Source organism: Electrona antarctica (assembly GCF_951216825.1).
Source record: "Electrona antarctica genome assembly, chromosome: 9".
NCBI classification, from domain to species: Eukaryota; Metazoa; Chordata; class Actinopteri; order Myctophiformes; family Myctophidae; genus Electrona; species Electrona antarctica.
Window position 1 is genome coordinate 7,632,547 of NC_136790.1, and position 19,990 is coordinate 7,652,536.

Consider the following 19,990-nt stretch of genomic DNA (forward strand, 5'->3'; position numbering starts at 1 on the left):
TCCCTTCTGGATAAGAGCCATGTAGCTCTGGTCCATAGAGTTAGGAGGACAGGATAAGAGCCATGTAGCTCTGGTCCATAGAGTTAGGAGGACATCTCCTTAACGCTATGGACTGGTCCATAGAGTTAGGAGGACATCTCCTTAACGCTCTGGTCCATAGAGTTAGGAGGACATCTCCTTAACGCTCTGGTCCATAGAGTTAGGAGGACATCTCCTTAACGCTGTGGACCAGAGCCATGTAGCTCTGGTCCATAGAGTTAGGAGGACATCTCCTTAACGCTATGGACTAGAGCCATGTAGCTCTGGTCCATAGAGTTAGGAGGACATCTCCTTAACGCTATGGACTAGAGCCATGTAGCTCTGGTCCATAGAGTTAGGAGGACATCTCCTTAACGCTATGGACTAGAGCCATGTAGCTCTGGTCCATAGAGTTAGGAGGACATCTCCTTAACGCTATGGACTAGTGATGGGAGATTAATCGGCAAACACATCAGTATCGGCCGATTCTAGTTCTGTTTTTTGATTAATCAGCATCGGTCCGATTAATCAATCCGACCGATGAATTACTCGGTCCGATTGTCTTTACAGATAAACAAGCTTGAACAGATCTACAAGCTCATAATATTAAATATAAGGTAATAAAGTTAAATCTGGCTTGCCTAAGCCTGCAGTGCAGATACCCTGTTACATGTCATTTTCAGAATGGACGAAATTATTATAATTGTTCAATACAGAATGAGATGAAATCGGTAATATTGAGCCATATTATTATTATTCAGCCATAACAGCAATACATTTTATCGGATATCGATATCGGCCAAAATGTCTCATCGGCACATCCCTACTATGGACCAGATATATGACCCATGGTGGACCATAGCGTTAAGAACCATTTCTATAACATTTAGTTAGCATTGGAGTGGACGGGTCTGTTTGTTTTTATGTATTCTGTTTGTTTATGTAATGTTGTGTGTGTGTGTGTGTGTGTGTGTGTGTGTGTGTGTGTGTGTGTGTGTGTGTGTGTGTGTGTGTGTGTGTGTGTGTGTGTGTGTGTGTGTGTGTGTGTGTGTGTGTGTGTGTGTGTGCGTGCAGGAGGAGACATGCTCCAGCACTGATACCTCAGACAAACCGGACAGCACTCTTCCAGGTGAGACTAATTGATCACTAATTGGTCTGTAGCATCACATTAATAATTGTCTCAGAGGTCATTAATAATTGTCTCAGAGGTCATTAATAATTGTCTCAGAAGGTCAGAGGTCATTAATAATTAATTGTCTCAGAAGGTCAGAGGTCATTAATAATTGTCTCAGAAGGTCAGAGGTCATTAATAATTGTCTCTCAGGTGAGATGGATGGCAGCACACTGGTCTCCACGACGACGCCATCCCTGATGTTGGTAACAGGAACAGGAAGTGACCTAACGGGAACAGGAATCATCGTGGTGGAGCGTCCCCTGTGGCCGACGGGGCCCGCGCTCACGGCGAGGCTGCGGCGTCTGATCACGGCGTACCAGCGCTTCACGCTGCGCCGCGACCACTTCCTGTTGACCGACGGCCTGGTCGCCATGGCGATGGGGGGCGGAGGAGGAGGAGGCGGGGCTAGTCACCACGGGGGCGGAGGCGGGGCAAGTCACCACGGGGGCGGGACCAGTCACCACGGGGCGTGGCAACTAGGGGAGGAGCTGAGGCGCTGTTCCATGGTGACCCCTCACCCTGACCCCGACCCTCTGTTCCTGGAGTGGCAGAGAAGGTAAGTTATTATCTCCTTATATGGTCATAATAATAACTAAGGCTGTCAAAGTTAACGCGTTAATTGTGCGTTATATATTCCTTTTAACAGCGTTAGGGGATAAAACCTACCGAGTGAAAGAAAAGACGATCGTCCATGTGTTCTTTAGTTAGATCTCATTGAAAATTAAATGTCAGCCGCAGCAAAAGTGACGTGGTGTCACAACGGTGGATCAACCGTTAGCCAAGAGCGCCATCTAGTGTAAAAAGTAAAAACATCAAAAAGCAAAAATTCATAAAAGTCATCCAGTAGATGAGTTAATGTGTGTGTGTGCGTGCGTGTGTGTGCGTGTTAAGGTGGACCCGTCGGGAGCAGGCAGATTTCTACCGCACCGTGTCGTCTTTCGGGGTGATGTACGACCCTGACAGGAAGAGCTTCGACTGGACTCACTTCAGAGCTCTGGCTCGTCTGGAGAGGAAGACCGACCGCAGTCTAGAGACATACTTCACTTCCTTTGTTAGCATGTGTAGGACGGCCTGTAGACTGCCCCCTAGGAAGGATGAAGGTATTACACACACACACACACACACTAACACACAAGCACTCAAATGTTTTAGACATGCTCAATTTGTTAATTTACAAATGTTTATTTAAAAAGGTGATATTTATGTCGGTCGGTCGGTCTGTTCCAACCTGCTTTCTAGCTTCTTACACCCCCCTATTCTCTCTCTCTCTCTCTGTGTCTCTCTCTCTCTCTCTGTGTGTCTCTCTGTCTCTAGCTATGGTAGATCCTACAGTCGTAGTAGAACCTCTAACAGAAGAAAGAGCAGCGAGGACTCTCTACCGCATCGAGCTGCTGCGCAAGATCAGAGAACAGGTATACACTAAACCCTAACCCCTTTTGCTCCCGATCTGATTCCGATCATTTGAAAATGAAGTGATGGTTCCGATTTCCGATCACCTGATCAGATTGGGACAACCGTAAGTGTGTGTGTGTGTGTGTGTGTGTGTGTGTGTGTGTGTGTGTGTGTGTGTGTGTGTGTGTGTGTGTGTGTGTGTGTGTGTGTGTGTGTGTGTGTGTGTGTGTGTGTGTTTTTATAAACAAACTCCATTTCCCATGATGCCAGGTGCTGCGTCACCCTCTGCTGTCGTCCCGCCTCCAGCTGTGCCGGCCCTCCCTCTACCTCCCCGTGTGGTGGGAGTGCGGCGGCAAACACGACCGCGACCTCCTGCTGGGCGCGGCGCGCCACGGCCTGAGTCGCACCGACTACTACATCCTGAACGACCCGCAGCTCAGCTTCCTGGACGCTCACAGGACGTACGTCCAGAAGGAGAGGGAGAGCCTGTACCTCCACCCTCATCACCTCCACCCTCATCATCATCACCATCAGCCGCCGGCGGGCAATCCCGCGCTGGCTAACCCGCCGCACTGCTGTCTGTATGAGGCCGCCGCCCACTATCACCACCACCATCACCACCACTTCCACCACCACCATCACCACAGCCCCACTAATGCTCCCCCTGCTGATCCCTCCCCTTCCTCCCACCCCACCCCGCCCCCGCCTCCCCCCACCGAGCCACTGGTGGGGGCTCCGGATTCAGCCTCCCCTCCCCCGCCCCCCGGGCTGGGCGGGAGGGTTGGGGGGGACTTCCTGGACGAGGGCCTGGAGCTGGGCAAGTCGTCCAAAGACGTCCTGAACGGGTTCCCCTTCAAGTCTGCGGCAGGCGGACAGAGCATGCTCAACTCGTACGGGGGCGGAACTCTGGGCCTCCTGGACGGCCCTCTGAGGAGCCACGCCCTCATGGTGGGGGGGCAGGGAACCTCGGAGGAGAGCGAACTGATGCCGCCGTCCATGGAACTGGACCAGTTACAGGTACAGCTCAAGGTCAAGGTTGGACTTTATTAGTGAACCATTAAAACACCCCCAGCACCCAGGACGAAGTTCTTTGTCCTTTCTATTAGTAACGCCCGACGCCCAAGACGAAGTATTGTCCAAAAGACGAAGTTTATTGATATGAAAACGGATCGCATCTCTCCACAGCCTAGGAGCGTCTGTTGTGCAATCCTCGATGTTGCGTAAGAGTGAGACGTCATCGAAAATCTCCCTCCCCTGTTTAGTGGACGACAACGAAAATCTTAAAACATTAATAACTCACAATCTAAATCATCCCGTCTAATTATGAAAAAAGATCCTGCCCTCCGCTGTCCAGTCGCTAGTCGCGATAGATTTATTCTTACCTCCCGTTGTTGTCGATCGCCTTTAGAGTGGAGAGGCTATTGTTAGCTGCTACACACACATTCACAACAACATCCGGTCCGTCGGTAAAAGTGGTCCGTGATTATAAAACGACTGGGCGCTATAATGTAATGGATTAAATAACCCCGGGCAATTAAGGTGTTTTAATGGTGAACCATCAATAGTGAACCATCAATAATAGTGAACCATCAGCAGTGAACCAATCAGAATAGTGAACAATCTCTAATCTGATTGGCTCCCGTTTCTCCAGGCTCCGTGGGGCACAGACCACTCAAGCCCCGCCCACCACATGTTCAACGAGGCCGACCCCATCCTGACCCCCAGCTTCCTGGAGGAGGACGAGGAGGAGGCGCAGGCGGGAGACGCAGCCGCAGAGGAGGGAGCGACTCTGGAGGAATGCCTGGGCCTCCCTCCTCAGCCGTCTGCGCAGACGGGAGGAGACGCAGCCGCAGAGGAAGGAGCAACTCTGGAGGAATGCCTGGGCCTCCCTCCTCAACCGTCTGCGGGCGGTGCAGTGGTGGAGCCGCTGGAGTCATCCACTTACATGCTGTTCAAGGTGTGTGGGGGAGAGGTGGAGTCATCCATTTACATGCTGTTCAAGGTGGGTGGGGGGAGGGGTGGAGTCATCCACTTACATGCTGTTCAAGGTGGGTGGGGGGGAGGGGTGGAGTCATCCACTTACATGCTGTTCAAGGTGGGTGGGGGGAGGGGTGGAGTCATCCACGTACATGCTGTTCAAGGTGGGTGGGGGGAGAGGTGGAGTCATCCACTTACATGCTGTTCAAGGTGTGGGGGGAGGGGTGGAGTCATCCACTTACATGCTGTTCAAGGTGGGTGGGGAGAGGTGGAGTCATCCACTTACATGCTGTTCAAGGTGGGTGGGGGGAGGGGTGGAGTCATCCACTTACATGCTGTTCAAGGTGGGTGGGGGGAGGGGTGGAGTCATCCACTTACATGCTGTTCAAGGTGGGTGGGGGGAGGGGTGGAGTCATCCACTTACATGCTGTTCAAGGTGTGTGGGGGGAGGGGTGGAGTCATCCACTTACATGCTGTTCAAGGTGGGTGGGGGGAGAGGTGGAGTCATCCACTTACATGCTGTTCAAGGTGTGTGGGGGAGGGGTGGAGTCATCCACTTACATGCTGTTCAAGGTGGGTGGGGGGAGGGGTGGAGTCATCCACTTACATGCTGTTCAAGGTGGGTGGAGGGAGAGGTGGAGTCATCACTTACATGCTGTTCAAGGTGTGTGGGGGGAGAGGTGGAGTCATCCACTTACATGCTGTTCAAGGTGGGTGGGGGGAGGGGTGGAGTCATCCACTTACATGCTGTTCAAGGTGGGTGGGGGGAGGGGTGGAGTCATCCACTTACATGCTGTTCAAGGTGGGTGGGGGGAGGGGTGGAGTCATCCACTTACATGCTGTTCAAGGTGGGTGGGGAGAGGGGTGGAGTCATCCACTTACATGCTGTTCAAGGTGGGTGGGGGGAGGGGTGGAGTCATCCACTTACATGCTGTTCAAGGTGGGTGGGGGGAGGGGTGGAGTCATCCACTTACATGCTGTTCAAGGTGGGTGGGGAGAGGGGTGGAGTCATCCACTTACATGCTGTTCAAGGTGGGTGGGGGGAGGGGTGGAGTCATCCACTTACATGCTGTTCAAGGTGGGTGGGGAGAGGGGTGGAGTCATCCACTTACATGCTGTTCAAGGTGGGTGGGGGGAGGGGTGGAGTCATCCACTTACATGCTGTTCAAGGTGGGTGGGGAGAGGGGTGGAGTCATCCACTTACATGCTGTTCAAGGTGGGTGGGGGGAGGGGTGGAGTCATCCACTTACATGCTGTTCAAGGTGGGTGGGGAGAGGGGTGGAGTCATCCACTTACATGCTGTTCAAGGTGGGTGGAGGGAGAGGTGGTCCATCGCAGGGGTTGACACTAAGGTTTCAGAGGCACTTGCTGGTCGGGCAAGTGCAGGTCATGTTCTACTTGTCCTCAGTTCATGGCAGTTCATCGTAAAAGTTTAATTACCGCTCATTTTAATTATTTTTTTACTTTCTACTCGCATGCTTGAAACGTTTCCTTTCCCAGTTGAAAACTATGTTTTTGTTTAAGTCGCAGGAATACAGTAAACAGTCAAGTCATGTAAATACTAGCATTTTGTTTTAACAGTAAGAACATGGGGTAGATCTCTTCATTATTGTTCTTCCATTCGGAGGACACCCATCATTACTGGAGACAGTGGAGAGTCACCTGTGCTAAAGCTTCAGATTTCAGCCGGGCCATGCCATGTTTGTCAAACATTTACCGGGCTTTGTTGTCGGACCGGGCTGAACATTTATAGGCTACATTTATAATAGAAGCGCAGCCTAGGACCCAGGAGCAACTGAAGCAGTGTTGCCAAATTGTGTGAGAGAAATAAGCAGCAAGGTCTATGAAAACAAGCCCAAAAGAAACCTCATCGGCTACTTAAAAAATCACACCCGTGTGAACTGAGTGGTGTAAGGTCTTATATAGACTGATCAGCTGTGGTCTGACGTAATGTCTGACGTAATGAAATCACACCCGTGTGAACTGGGTGACCATAGCAACCGTGCTCATTTTTTGGTACGAACAGACAGACAGACACGTAAACTAACAAAGCCAGTTGTAGGAGTGGTTTACACCACTCAAAAATAAAACGTGGGGGGGGGAAGTGACAAATGTGGAATATGTTTGAAACATTTCCACAAATCTGGTATGGAGGGTCCCTTATTTTTAGATGTAGGGTCCTTGGACAAATATATGAATGTGGGGGTCTGACATGGAAATGTGTAAGAATCACTGGTTTAAACAACATTAGGAAGCAAGCCCAAATAAGCAACTACACTTTACAAACACGCACAATTGTTTTTCTCAGAATTGATGCTCAGATTGAAGTGAGATATGAGTTTATCAGCATTTCTAACGCTAGAGAAGGGGACTTGAAAATGGCCGATTCCTACTTCTGGTTCACGGGGGTAAATCGCGGGGTCTTCTTCGCTGCTTTTTTCGTTCATTCTGTTGGCACTGGCTCCAGAGTGCCGTCAATGGTGATGCCATGTAATTGGTTAATCTGATTGAACTATGTAATGATTGGTTTCATTTGATTGGTCAATGTAATGACTGTGGTTTTATTTGATTGGTCAATGTAATGACTGTGCTTTCATTTGATTGGTCAATGTAATGATTGGTTTTATTTGATTGGTCAATGTAATGACTGTGGTTTTATTCGATTGACAGGACCTCACAGCGAGCCCTCCTCCACCCTATGCACCGCCTCCTCCTCTCTCCCTCTCTGACATCACTGCCCAGCCACCCCAGGATAGGCTGAGCCAATCTGATGTCACAGACAGCCTAGCCAATCCTGAGGACGAAGAGGAGGAGGGAGGGGCTGAGGGCTTTGAGTTTGAGAAGGAGGAAGGAGCGTCGCCACGGCAACCAGGAGACAAGGTTCTAGAAGGTATATATCTATATATATCTGTATCTATCTATATCTACCTACCGACCTACCTCTCTCAGCAGTGTGTGTAGCAGAGTGGCTCAAAACCTCAGCCTCATGGCCTAAAAGTCTAATATATCCCCTGAGCCATGGGGTTATCCCTTTGGCGTAGTGGTTAAGATGTTTCCAAGAGGGAGACCCGGGTTCGATTCCCGGGTGTTATTGAGTGGTGTAAACCACTCCTACAACTGGCTTTGTTAGTTTGTCTGTCTGTCTGTTCGTACCAAAAAATGAGCATGGTTGCTATGGTCACCCAGTTCACACGGGTGTGATTCCATTACGTCAGACATTACGTCAGACCACAGCTGATCAGTCTATATAAGACCTTACACCACTCAGTTCACACGGGTGTCATTTTATAATATATAGGAAGGAAGCGGGGAGTGGAGAAGAGCATATGTATTGTGTAGGCCAAATTGTCTGCATAATGTGATTGGCTGAATTCCTGGCCCGTGAGAGAAAGGCTGAGCTTTGCATAACGTTTGTGTGGCGGAGAGAGAGGTAGGGAGAGAGAGGGAGGGAGAGAGAGAAGAGGGGGAGAGAGGGAGGGGAGGGGAGGAGAGGAGAAGAAAAGACGGGACAGAGGCAGAAAGATAAATGTGAGGGCCGTGGAGATGTGAGGTTCGCGTAGCGGCCCGAACCTCTTGTATATACACACCCTCCAAATGTATTTATAGAAGGTCAATCAGTTCCTTTTCTGGTGCTAACTTTAAACATCCCTGCTTTCTTGTAGGTGCTGCTGATCCCATGGATCCAAGCCTAGCAGGACAGGAGAACCTTATGAATCCAAGCCTAGCAGGACTGGAGACCGTCCAGGCGAACCTCAGTCAAGGGGACCATCGGGAAGACTTACCCGACCAAGAGTATCCTTTCCTGGGAAAGTTGGAGCAGGAGGCTAGCCTTGGGTGTCCTGAGGCTATGCAGGAACCACAGGGGGCGGTCCTGTCTGAGAGCTCCATGGACAGAACAACGGAAGGAATGGCAGAACAGTCCAAAGTGCACTCGGTGTTAGAAGACCAAGTGGACCTGTGTCCTGCAGTGGACGAGGAAGGTTTAGAACCTGAACCCTCCTCCATGTTACTCGCTACAGCTCCGTCTGATAAGGACCAAGATGGAGCTTGCTTCAAAACAGAGCTCTCTCTGGATCAGAAATGCTGTGAGGGCAAAGGTCAAGATGGTGGCGACACAAAGCATCAAACTGTGGGATTGTCCCTAGAGGAGATGTGCCTCAATAAACCTGACTCCACCCTGCCTGACGTTCTCCCTGAAAAAACACACCCACTGGATCTGCCAATCAAAGCGGAGGAGACCAAGATGGAGGCTATGGAAGTAGAGATACCCACGTACCCCAACAGCTCGGAAGTCAAACCCACAAGCCTTCTGGGACCAGAGAGCTTGATAACCAAAACCGAGCAGGATTTCAGCTATTCTGATGTGAAGCTAGAAGCCATGGAGACCTCTTGCTCAGCAGGCTCTGAGATTAAAACTGAGGTCAAGCCAGAGGCTATTGGTTTGGCTGCTTATCCGGACAGTGCTGAGCTCAAGCCTGACATAAAGCCAGAAGGTCTTGGGTTCGAAGCCTTCCCAGACAGCTCTGAGATCAAACATGAGGCCAAACAGGAAGAACTTGAGTTTGCTGCTTATCCAGATAGTTCTGAGATGAAACCTGAGACCAAGCCTGAAGATCTGGACTTCACCACCTATCCTGACATCAAAACAGAAGCCAAGCAGGAGCTGTTGGAAGCCGACAGCACGGTGGAGCATCCGGATGGACTGGACGTCAGGGCAGACCAGGTGAAGGAGGAGCGACCCAAAACACCAGGTATGACCCTCAAAATAGTTATTATATATTCATATATTATATATTATAAATGTAATAGTTATTATATATTAAAATATTATTATATATTATACATTTAGTTATTGACCCTCAAGATTTGGGATTAACTCATGTACAGGTATGTCTGGGATGTTTGCAGGGTTAGTGTTAACTCATCTATTTGTCTCCCTCTAGTGGCCGTGGAGATGTTTGCTCTTCCAGACCTTCATGACTCCAGGGAGCCGACCATCGCTCAGCTGCTGCAGGAAAAAGCCCTTTACTCCTTCTCTGATTGGCCAAAGGTACTGTCAATCACTTCTGTATTCTCTGCATGGCCAAAGGTACTGTCAATCACTTCTGTATTCTCTGCGTGGCCAAAGGTACTGTCAATCACTTCTGTATTGTCGGAGTGGCCAAAGGTACTGTCAATCACTTCTGTATTCTCTGAGTGGCCAAAGGTACTGTCAATCACTTCTGTATTCTCTGAGTGGCCAAAGGTACTGTCAATCACTTCTGTATTCTCTGCGTGGCCAAAGGTACTGTCAATCACTTCTGTATTCTCTGCGTGGCCAAAGGTACTGTCAATCACTTCTGTATTCTCTGAGTGGCCAAAGGTACTGTCAATCACTTCTGTATTCTCTGAGTGGCCAAAGGTACTGTCAATCACTTCTGTATTGTCGGAGTGGCCAAAGGTACTGTCAATCACTTCTGTATTCTCTGCGTGTCCAAAGGTACTGTCAATCACTTCTGTATTGTCGGAGTGGCCAAAGGTACTGTCAATCACTTCTGTATTCTTGGAGTGGCCAAAGGTACTGTCAATCACTTCTGTATTCTCTGCGTGGCCAAAAGTCACGTTACTTTGGAGCCACATTACTCTGACAAACTGTTACGTAGAAAGTAAGCATGATTTAAATGTCAAACAGCACACAAGGACAGCGACTTTCTCGTGGTTCAAACCACATTTAAATATGTCACACTTTTATTTTATTTTTTTAAGTGTGGGTGGTCTAAGCAATCAGATCGGGAAAACTTTAATGTCAGACTCCCTCCAAAAATATCATTTGTTTGAGATGAGTAATTTGTTTGTTTGATATGTATGGGAAACGGAAACAATTCATCAAACATACAAGAGTTGCAGAAGAAAAAAAATATTGTAATTAAATATACAATACAATACAATACAAAAAACAGTTCACATTCATTAGGAATATCTGTGAAATACACCTTCTTAGTCGACTCATGCAATTACCCAGTACCTTTATTAGAAGGATAAGCCTCTTTCGAGGGGGTGCTTTAGAATTTAGATAACCATGGGCTAGCAACGCATAAAATAATGCAGATTATCTGGTTGTGTAGCTCACATAGTAACTCATTCAGTAACTTCAGTAACTCATATCTTTACAGCCAGGGTTAGTGGTCCAGTAAATACATCCATCCAACTTTACCTTCCACTATGCCATGATTGGGCTAGCCTGGCCCAGCCTGTGTGATTGGGCTAACCTGGCCCAGCCTGTGTGATTGGGCTAGCCTGACCCAGCCTGTGTGATTGGGCTAGCCTGACCCAGCCTGTGTGATTGGGCTAGCCTGGCCCAGCCTGTGTGATTGGGCTAGCCTGGCCCAGCCTGTGTGATTGGGCTAACCTGGCCCAGCCTGTGTGATTGGGCTAGCCTGACCCAGCCTGTGTGATTGGGCTAGCCTGACCCAGCCTGTGTGATTGGGCTAGCCTGACCCAGCCTGTGTGATTGCTGGTCTAGAGAGGCGGGTGCCGGGTGAAAACAGGCAGAAGATCCTATTTGATCCTATCTGAGTGCAAGCACGGAGCAGCGCATGTTCGCCAACCTTAGCGCATGCTCGCCAACCTTAACTCATTCACCGCCACCTGGGGGCGCCAAAAGTCCCAGACCGCCACCATATATAATGGTTTATATATTTGTTTATTTTATTTTGTATTTATTTAAAAAAATAAATCTAATGTTATGTTACAAAACACGAAAAACACGTCCTTGGCGCTCCAGGACATCATGAAAAAGAAGTTACATTTATTTAACTGCAGGAGTGTGGAGTTCAATGGTGCAACCTGGAAGTGGATCGGTTCACTTCCGGTTTTACCTGGAAGTGGTCATTGAGACCAGAAACTCTGCCTAACCCCTTATTTATGGGTACGAGGAATCCAAAAGACCGGAAGAACCACCGGAAGTGTCTGCAGGCACACATTAAAATGACTAAGACATTTTGCTAGTTGGATTTGTTTGTTTTTTAAACTAAAGCCTGTGGCCATTATGCTGCCCCCCTACAGGACCGAGTGATCATCAATCGCTTGGACAGCATCTGCCACGCCATCCTGAAAGGGAAGTGGCCTTCATCCAACCAGCAGTACGAATCACCCTGTTCCCTGGCTACCAACCCCAGCTCCCTGGCTACCAACCCCTGCTCCCTGGCTACCAACCCCTGCTCCCTGGCTACCAACACCAGCTCCCTAGCTACCAACTCCAGCTCCCTAGCTACCAGCACCAGCCCTCTGGCTACCAACACCAGTTCCCTGGCTACCAACCCCAGTTGCCTGGCTACCAACCCCAGTTCCCTGGCTACCAACCCCAGTTCTCTGGCTACCAACCCCAGCTCCCTGGCTACCAACCCCAGCTCCCTGGCTACCAACCCCTGCCTGGCCAACAGCCTGGCCCAGCATCAGCACCACCGAGCCAGCTTCCTGTCTACCACAGCCCCAGGATCCAGCCCTGCAGGCCCAGGAGGATCTGTCCCAGTTCAGGCCAGAGTGCAGCAGCCCAATGCTGGCCTGCCCTTCTCCATTCCTCCCCCTCTCACTAGACTGCCCAAGGTGAGAATCTGTGGTAGTTTTGTTGTTGTTGTTGTGCAGTGTCATTGCAAAGTTGAAATAGTCTCTCTCTCTCTCTCTCTCTCTCTGATCAAGCTCTGGTGTGACACAAACCGTTGGCTAACAGCAATGATTTGTACTGTTTTGTGCTGTCCGTGTAACAGTACATTAACCCGTGACAAACTATTCCGTCCGCCAACTCACCTCTATGTGCATTGATCACGTCTATGTGTGTCCATTTGTATATTGATCACCCGTATGTGTCCATATGTATATTGATCATCTATGTGTGTCCATATGTATGTTAACAACAAGCACACCTCTCTGTCTCTCTGTCTACCACCCACCCACCCCTCTACCACCCACCCCTCTACTACCCACCCATTTACCCACCCACCCCTCTACCACCCCTCTACCACCCACCCCTCTACCACCCACCCATTTACCCACCCACCCCTCCACCACCCACCCACCCCTCTACCACCCACCCACCCCTCTACCACCCACCCATTTACCCACCTACCACCCACCCACCCCTCTACCACCCACCCATTTACCCACCCACCCCTCTACCACCCACCCCTCTACCACCCACCCATTTACCCACCCACCCCTCTACCACCCACCCATTCACCAACCCACCCATTTAACCACCCACCCCTCTACCACCCACCCATTCACCCACCTCCACCTACTACCCACCCCTCTACCTACCACCCACCCATTCACCCACCCCCCCTTCACCTACCACCCACCCATTTACCCACCCCCCTCTACCTACCACCCCCCCTCCACCCACCACCCCCCCTCTACCTACCACCCCTCTACCACCCACCCCTCTACCTACCACCCACCCATTCACCCACCCCCCTCTACCTACCACCCACCCCCCCAACCCCCCCCTCCACCTACCACCCCCCCTCTACCTACCTACCACCCCTCCCTCCACCCCCCCCCCCCCACCTTCCACCCCCCCTCTACCACCCCTCCCTCCACCTACCACCCCCCCTCTACCTACCACCCACCCCTCTACCACCTCTCCCTCCACCTTCCACCCCCCCTCTACCTACCACCCACCCCTCTACCACCCCTCCCTCCACCTACCACCCCCCCTCTACCTACCATCCACCCCTCTACCACCTCTCCCTCCACCTTCCACCCCCCCTCTACCTACCACCCACCCCTCTACCACCCCTCCCTCCACCTACCACCCCCCCTCTACCTACCACCCCTCCCTCCACCTACCACCCCCCCTCTACCTACCATCCACCTGACAGTACAAGCCACGGGGTGGTGGCTGTGGGGGCGGAGCTTGGCGCTTCACCTCCTTGCCTCTGTTGCAGGAGAGGCTGGTGGCTCCGCCCTTCCTCCCTGAGCTGAAACGAGCCGGAGGTCGGAGGTCGTACGACTATGAGGCCACGCCCGCTCCTGGAGGTCGGAGATCGTACGACTACGAGACCACGCCCCCTCCGCCTGCCTCTGCTGGAGAGCAGGCGGAGCCGGTGGTGGCCCCGTCCTCTCACATGCTGATGAATGGCTGGCAGGAGGCGGGGCTACTGGTAGCCATGCCTCCCTCCATGCAGGAGGCGGCGATAGACCTCACCAAACCTCCGGGAGACTCCGCCTCCTCCTCCTCCGGTGAGACGTTCCATCACAAGGCCCCGCCCCCCATCACGGCCCCTCTGGACATGGCAACCATCCTGCAGGTAGAGAACTAATTAACTAACTAATTATCTAACTAACACTACCCTACTAATTAAGGTATGGTACTGGGTTAGGGTTAGGGTGTAATTCTCATATGGCCCACCAGGCGGGGCTCATCCATCCTGTCACGGGACAGATCGTAAATGGGAGCCTGCGGGGCGACGACGCCCTCAGGAGGAGGAGAGGAAGGAGGAGAAACGTGGAGGCGCTGTACTCGGAGTTCGCCAAGAGGGGGCTCCACCTCCCTGAGGCACAGGTGGGTGGATGACAGACAGACAGACAGACAGACAGACAGACAGACAGACAGACAGACTCCTCTGTACAGGTCTGTTGGTGTACTGTTCATTCTCTCCTCTCCTCTGTACAGGGCAGGGTGAAGTTGATCAGCCACCCTTCCGTTTCCTCCTCCACCTCCTCTCCCTCCCCCTCTCCGTCGTCGGCAGACCGTCCTGCCGGTCCTCCCACCCCGTCTCCATCGCCGGCCCCCCAGACACCCCCCGAGACCCAGACGGCCCCCCAGAGCCAGACGGAGGTGGTGTTGATGGAGCGCGAGGCGGCCACTAAAGGCCTGATGGAGTGGTTGAGACAGAACCCAGCATACAGCATGGAGCTTCCTGCCTTCACTCACGTATGACTCCTCACACTCTCTCTCTTTCTCTCTCTCTCTCGTGGTGGTTAGGATTAGGTTAGCGTTGATCGTCTCTGAGGTGTGGCTTAACATCCTCTTTCATCATGTTTAAGAGCACTGTTGAAGGTCTTCCCTGCTATAGGCAGCTTCAGATAATTATTATTGTTATTATTATTATTATTATTATTATTATTATTATTATTATTATTATTATTATTATTATTATTATTTCCAGAGCGAATGTATTAAATACATCATGACATCATACAGACTTGACACATTAAGTTATGAGTTATGACATGACATCTCTCTCTCTCTCTCTCTCTCTCTCTCTCTCCCCCCCCCCCCCCCCCCAGTCAGGAGGGGTGCTGCATGGTTTCGTGGAGCGTCCCAAACAGAGGAGACATCGTTGTAAAGATCCAACCAAACTGGACATCAACTCTCTGACAGGAGAGGAGAGAGTCCCTGTGGTGCACAGAGGAACTGGCCGCAGGGTACCACACACACACACACACGCACACCCTCATACATCATACACCAGACAGGGTACCACACGCACAGCGTCATACATCATACACCAGACAGGGTACCACACGCACACCGTCATACATCATACACCAGACAGTGGCCTTGTGGTTAGAGTGTCCGCCCTGAAACTGGGAGGTCGGGAGTTCGATCCCCGGCCGGGTCATACCAAAGACCCAATGCCTCCCTGCTTGGGAGGCATTGAGTCAAATAAACGAATGATTCCCGATCACGGCGCACGCTGCGGCTCACCGCTCCAAGAGATGGGTCAAATGCGGAGAACAAATTTCACTGCGGTAACGTGTGTGACTAATCGTACGACTTTGACTTTGACTTTGAACACATTCCGTGCTCAACCAATCAAATCATCGTTATTATTTGGTACACACAAACACACAAAGGAGGGCCCTCAAAAAGAATATCGTCATATCCCCAAATGATTAAAGACTAGTATGATAAACAACTGATCACATTGTTGTTATCCAACTTCAATTGTTTACTCCTGTGTTTCTCTGCATTACAGCTAGGTGGCGCTATGGCTCCAGCCATTAAGGAGCTGTCTAGGTGGTTGGATGCCAACTCAGAGTACTACATCGCTCCTGATTGGGCTGATGTGGTGAAACACTCTGTAAGTACACTAGAAACACACTGATATTACATATGATATTGTATATTATATTTATGCTAGGGTTAGGGTATATTATATTGGGCTAGCCCTATATTATCTTATATGTATGTTCTTGCAGGGTTAGGGTTAGTAGATAGTTGGTTAGAGTTATTATTACATAAGTTATGTATAGTATGTTATATACTATATTATTTATCTTATATTTATGTTCTTGCAGGGTAGATGCATAGATAGGTAGGTAGGTGGATAGATGTATAGATAGATATAACTCTTATGTATATAGGTGGATAGATGTATAGATAGATATAACTCTTATGTATATAGGTGGATAGATGTATAGATAGATATAACTCTTATGTATATAGGTGGATAGATGTATAGATAGATATAACTCTTATGTATATAGGTGGATAGATGTATAGATAGATATAACTCTTATATTTATGTTCTTGCAGGGTAGATACATAGATAGGTATATAGGTGGATAGATGTATAGATAGATATAACTCTTATATTTATGTTCTTGCAGGGTAGATACATAGATAGTTATATAGGTGGATAGATGTATGTATAGATATAACTCTTATATTTATGTTCTTGCAGGGTAGATACCGGTACATAGATAGGTAGGTTGGTGGATAGATGTATAGATAGATATAACTCTTATATTTATGTTTCCAGGGCTTCCTTCCTGAGCTGATGTTCGGTCGCATCCTGACCGAGCCGCTCAGCCGCGACCCGGGCTCCCGTCGCCGTGGCCGTCGGCCTCGCAGCGAGATGCCCAAGCCCCTCACCTTCGACTCGGCCCCTCCCCCACTGTTCCTCAGCATGGAGTCCACCATGGTGGCGTTGCAGAACCTCCGGGGTTTCCCCGGCGGCCTCCCCATCTCCGGCCTCCCCATCTCCTTCCACCACGAAAACAACGGCTTGTTGCCACGGTTACCCATGATGCTCCACGGCATCCCGTGGATGTCCGGAGGTCACGCACCTAACCCCGCCCCCCCCGCGGCCCCGCCCACCCTCATGGTCTCCACGACAACCACGGCGTCGTCTGGAGCGCCCAGCCCTTCGTCCTCATCTTCCTCCTCGCGATGTTCGGCCACGCCCCCTGGAGGCGTGGCCTCAGGAGGAGGCGTGACCTACAGCTTGTCCACGCCTGGCGTGCTCTCAGGCGAGGAGAAGGCGGGCTCGGCAGAGGGAGGCGGGGCCAGCCACCACCTGACGTTTAACCCCTTCCTGATCCCGGGCGTGTCGCACGGCCTGCTCTACCCCCACCACATGTTCCTCCCCCCTCCCCCCCACGGGGGGGGCATCATGGCGCTGCCTGCCATGCCCCCGCTGCCCCCCCTCGGCCTCCCTGCAGAGAGACGGAGCAAGACGGAGGAGGGGGACAGTATGACCCCGCCCACGGACTCCTCCCTCGGCCAATCAGAAGAGGGAGTTGCTTCCTCCCTCGGCCAATCAGAAGAAGGAGCCGCTTCCTCCATCGGCCAATCAGAAGAGGGAGCCACTAACTCCCTCGGCCAATCAGAAGAGGTGGCGGAGTGTCAGACTGAGGAGGGGGAGGGGCAAAGAGAGGAGGCGGGGTCTTAACTGTGACTGACAGCTGATCTCCAAGCTCACAGCCAATCACCATCACCGCACGTTGTGAGCTTACAGATCGATAACAGCGGTGGGCGTGGCTTACAGATTGATACAGCGGTGGGAGTGGCTTACAGATTGATACAGCGGTGGGAGTGGCTTACAGATTGATACAGCGGTGGGCGTGGCTTACAGATTGATACAGCGGTGGGCATGGCTTACAGATTGATACAGCGGTGGGCGTGGCTTACAGATTGATACAGCGGTGGGCGTGGCTTACAGATCGATACAGAGGTGGGCGTGTCTTACAGATCGATACAGCGGTGGGTGTGGCTTACAGATCGATACAGCGGTGGGCGTGGCCCAGTAGGACTCTAGCCCCTCCAATGTGTTTGTACCACATAATGTGATGATTTGGTTGGCTGAGCACGGAATGTGATGATGTATGATGATAAGAGCGCCCCTCACTTCACACGAGTGTGATTGTTTTAAATTGAGCTCCTAACATCGTCCCTCACATCACCTCAATCTGAGCCTCAATTCAGAGAGTAACACCGCTAAAGATCCTGCTTGTAATCTATGTGGACGGAGTTTGGGGATTTTGATGACGTCATACCGTGGAAGCAAAGCGTTGCCTAGCGACGGGAAGCCAAAATACGGTAAATATAAGCAGGTTTTAGCGCTATACATGAGAAATCTCGACATTGACATAGATTGTGTTAACGGTCTCACTAACCACCCAGCTATAGCGCCCCCGTGTGGACAGTAACGGCAGACGTCCGCAGCGATGTTGACACAATGTAAACAACAGATATCTGGGGTGAGTTACGAGGGTCTCTTCCATCTACCGGATCAAAAGAATCGTAACTGAGGTCTTCTGTTATTTAGTAATAGTATAGTTGTAGGCAGTTGAATATAGCTCGTTTTCACCATTTCTTCATTGGGTATGTGATACAATATATTTTTATTTAAATATCCTTTTTGGAAAACCTGCTAAAATAAAACGTGAAACCGTCCTTTTAGTCAAATATACTAATGCCAATGTGTATAAACTTTTAAAAAAAAATATTTCTCCCCTTTAATAATACCAATTGGTATTGTATTTATATCGTTGATTAGTCCCCTTTACAACGAGGTACAGCTTGTGAGAACCGGGCATTCATGGAATGAGCAACACAGCTAAACGTGTGGATAGTGCCCCTTAAACATTTGCCAAAATGGCAAATGGTTGGTATTCACCCTTGCTTTGAGTTCCACTCTCCCACAGTAATAAGGAAAAAATGACACATATTGGCCATTACACTACAATTTTACACTTGGTGTTAGGGAACTCAGTAGCGTGTGGAAGATCCATACGCAGCCACAACACTTGGCACCTCCTCATGCTGGTCACCAACCAATTCCAGATTAATTGTTCTTAGATCATGTTAGTCTAAAGAGATATCTTTATTCTTTATGTTGTACTTTTCAGACAGTCCCCTCTTTGCCAAGAGGTGGAGCCTAACCATGAACATTTTGCACAAACAAAAACAAGAAACATTGTCAACCAGGCCACATGGGGGTGGTAGCGAGCAGGTCTTATAGGGCCCGACAAAGAGAAGGACAGGAAGTAGACGCATGTAGACACCCCATTGGTTGCTGACGTTCATTGGTTCATATATTGGTACGCCACGCCTAACCCTAACGGGTGCATGTGTTTGGTCCGACGTACAACAGTCCTAGAGTCATGAGTCGGACTCCCAACCCTAAACCTAACCGCTATATTGGTTCGCCACGCCTAACCCTAACCCTATTGGAGCAGGAAGTCCCATCCCATACCCTAGATGTTACAGCCTGGTTACTGTAACCCTAACGTCACAACTTCACCCAGGACTGTGATTGGTTGTTGCACCCCCTCATAAAACCGAAGGGAAGAAATATGCCACAAAAATTTGAAAAAACATACACAGGTACAAAACAAAAATTGTCACAAGGACGACGTCTTGAGTTCCGGTTTCCATAGCGACACCGTCCTCGCCTTGCTTTCCCCTCCCAAGGATGGGATGGTTTCCATAGCGACACCGTCCTCGCCTTGCTTTCCCCTCCCAAGGATGGGATGGTTTCCATAGCGACACCGTCCTCGCCTTTCTTTCCCCTCCCAAGGATGGGATGCTGTGGAGCTAAAAGGTTAAATGTTAAAAGGGAAGTGTTTTGTCTGTTTTTTGTTGTTTTTTTTAGGGGGGGGGGGGGGCAGAGAAAAGGAGAGCAAGACTGACATAAATATGAAGCCGTGGGGGAGGGGAGGGGGGCAGAGAAATCTGAATCCGTAGGAGGGGGGGCAGAGTATAAAGGCTTGATATACTTTGTAAAAAAAAAATAGCAGATGTACAAACACCACAGCACTGTGTGCGCTTGTAGGTCTGCTATCCCTCCCTCAAAGCGACCTGTTCTGACATAATGTTTTAATATCCTGTAGACTAAACTTTATCAATATGTAAATCTATCGCTGTATATTGCTGTTTTTTGGTTGTTTTTTTGTTGTTGTTGTCTTGTTTACGAGTGCCCCATGTTTATTTTTATCGCCTTTCATTTGATTTTGTCACTGATATATTACTTGACATTTAGTGTTTCCTTTTGTCTGCGTTCTAATCAACCCCAGTGTTTCCTGCAGTCAACAGACTTGAGTGTACTGTACTGTACTGTACTGTAATGTACTGTACATTAATGCATATTAATGCAACATGCTGGTTTTAGTTAAACCTGTACAGCATGACATGAGTCACATCATGACCACACTTTAATT

General features: G+C 50.0%; 1 protein-coding gene across 1 annotated transcript in view; it reads left to right on the forward strand.

The window, feature by feature from the left end:
• The window catches only part of chd6 (chromodomain helicase DNA binding protein 6), a 75,389-nt gene extending 55,992 nt beyond the window's left edge, over positions 1–19,397 (forward strand). Inside the window, exons 34-49 of the mRNA XM_079510865.1 lie at positions 1,093–1,147; positions 1,343–1,748; positions 2,084–2,292; positions 2,507–2,604; positions 2,855–3,601; positions 4,236–4,541; positions 7,232–7,451; positions 8,224–9,312; positions 9,505–9,611; positions 11,606–12,145; positions 13,420–13,848; positions 13,953–14,102; positions 14,214–14,474; positions 14,831–14,968; positions 15,523–15,627; positions 16,309–19,397. Coding sequence (XP_079366991.1) covers positions 1,093–1,147; positions 1,343–1,748; positions 2,084–2,292; positions 2,507–2,604; positions 2,855–3,601; positions 4,236–4,541; positions 7,232–7,451; positions 8,224–9,312; positions 9,505–9,611; positions 11,606–12,145; positions 13,420–13,848; positions 13,953–14,102; positions 14,214–14,474; positions 14,831–14,968; positions 15,523–15,627; positions 16,309–17,220 — 5,772 coding nt within the window. The 3' untranslated portion in view covers positions 17,221–19,397. The remainder of the gene's footprint in view (positions 1–1,092; positions 1,148–1,342; positions 1,749–2,083; positions 2,293–2,506; positions 2,605–2,854; positions 3,602–4,235; positions 4,542–7,231; positions 7,452–8,223; positions 9,313–9,504; positions 9,612–11,605; positions 12,146–13,419; positions 13,849–13,952; positions 14,103–14,213; positions 14,475–14,830; positions 14,969–15,522; positions 15,628–16,308) is intronic.
• The last annotated feature ends 593 nt before the right edge of the window (positions 19,398–19,990 follow it).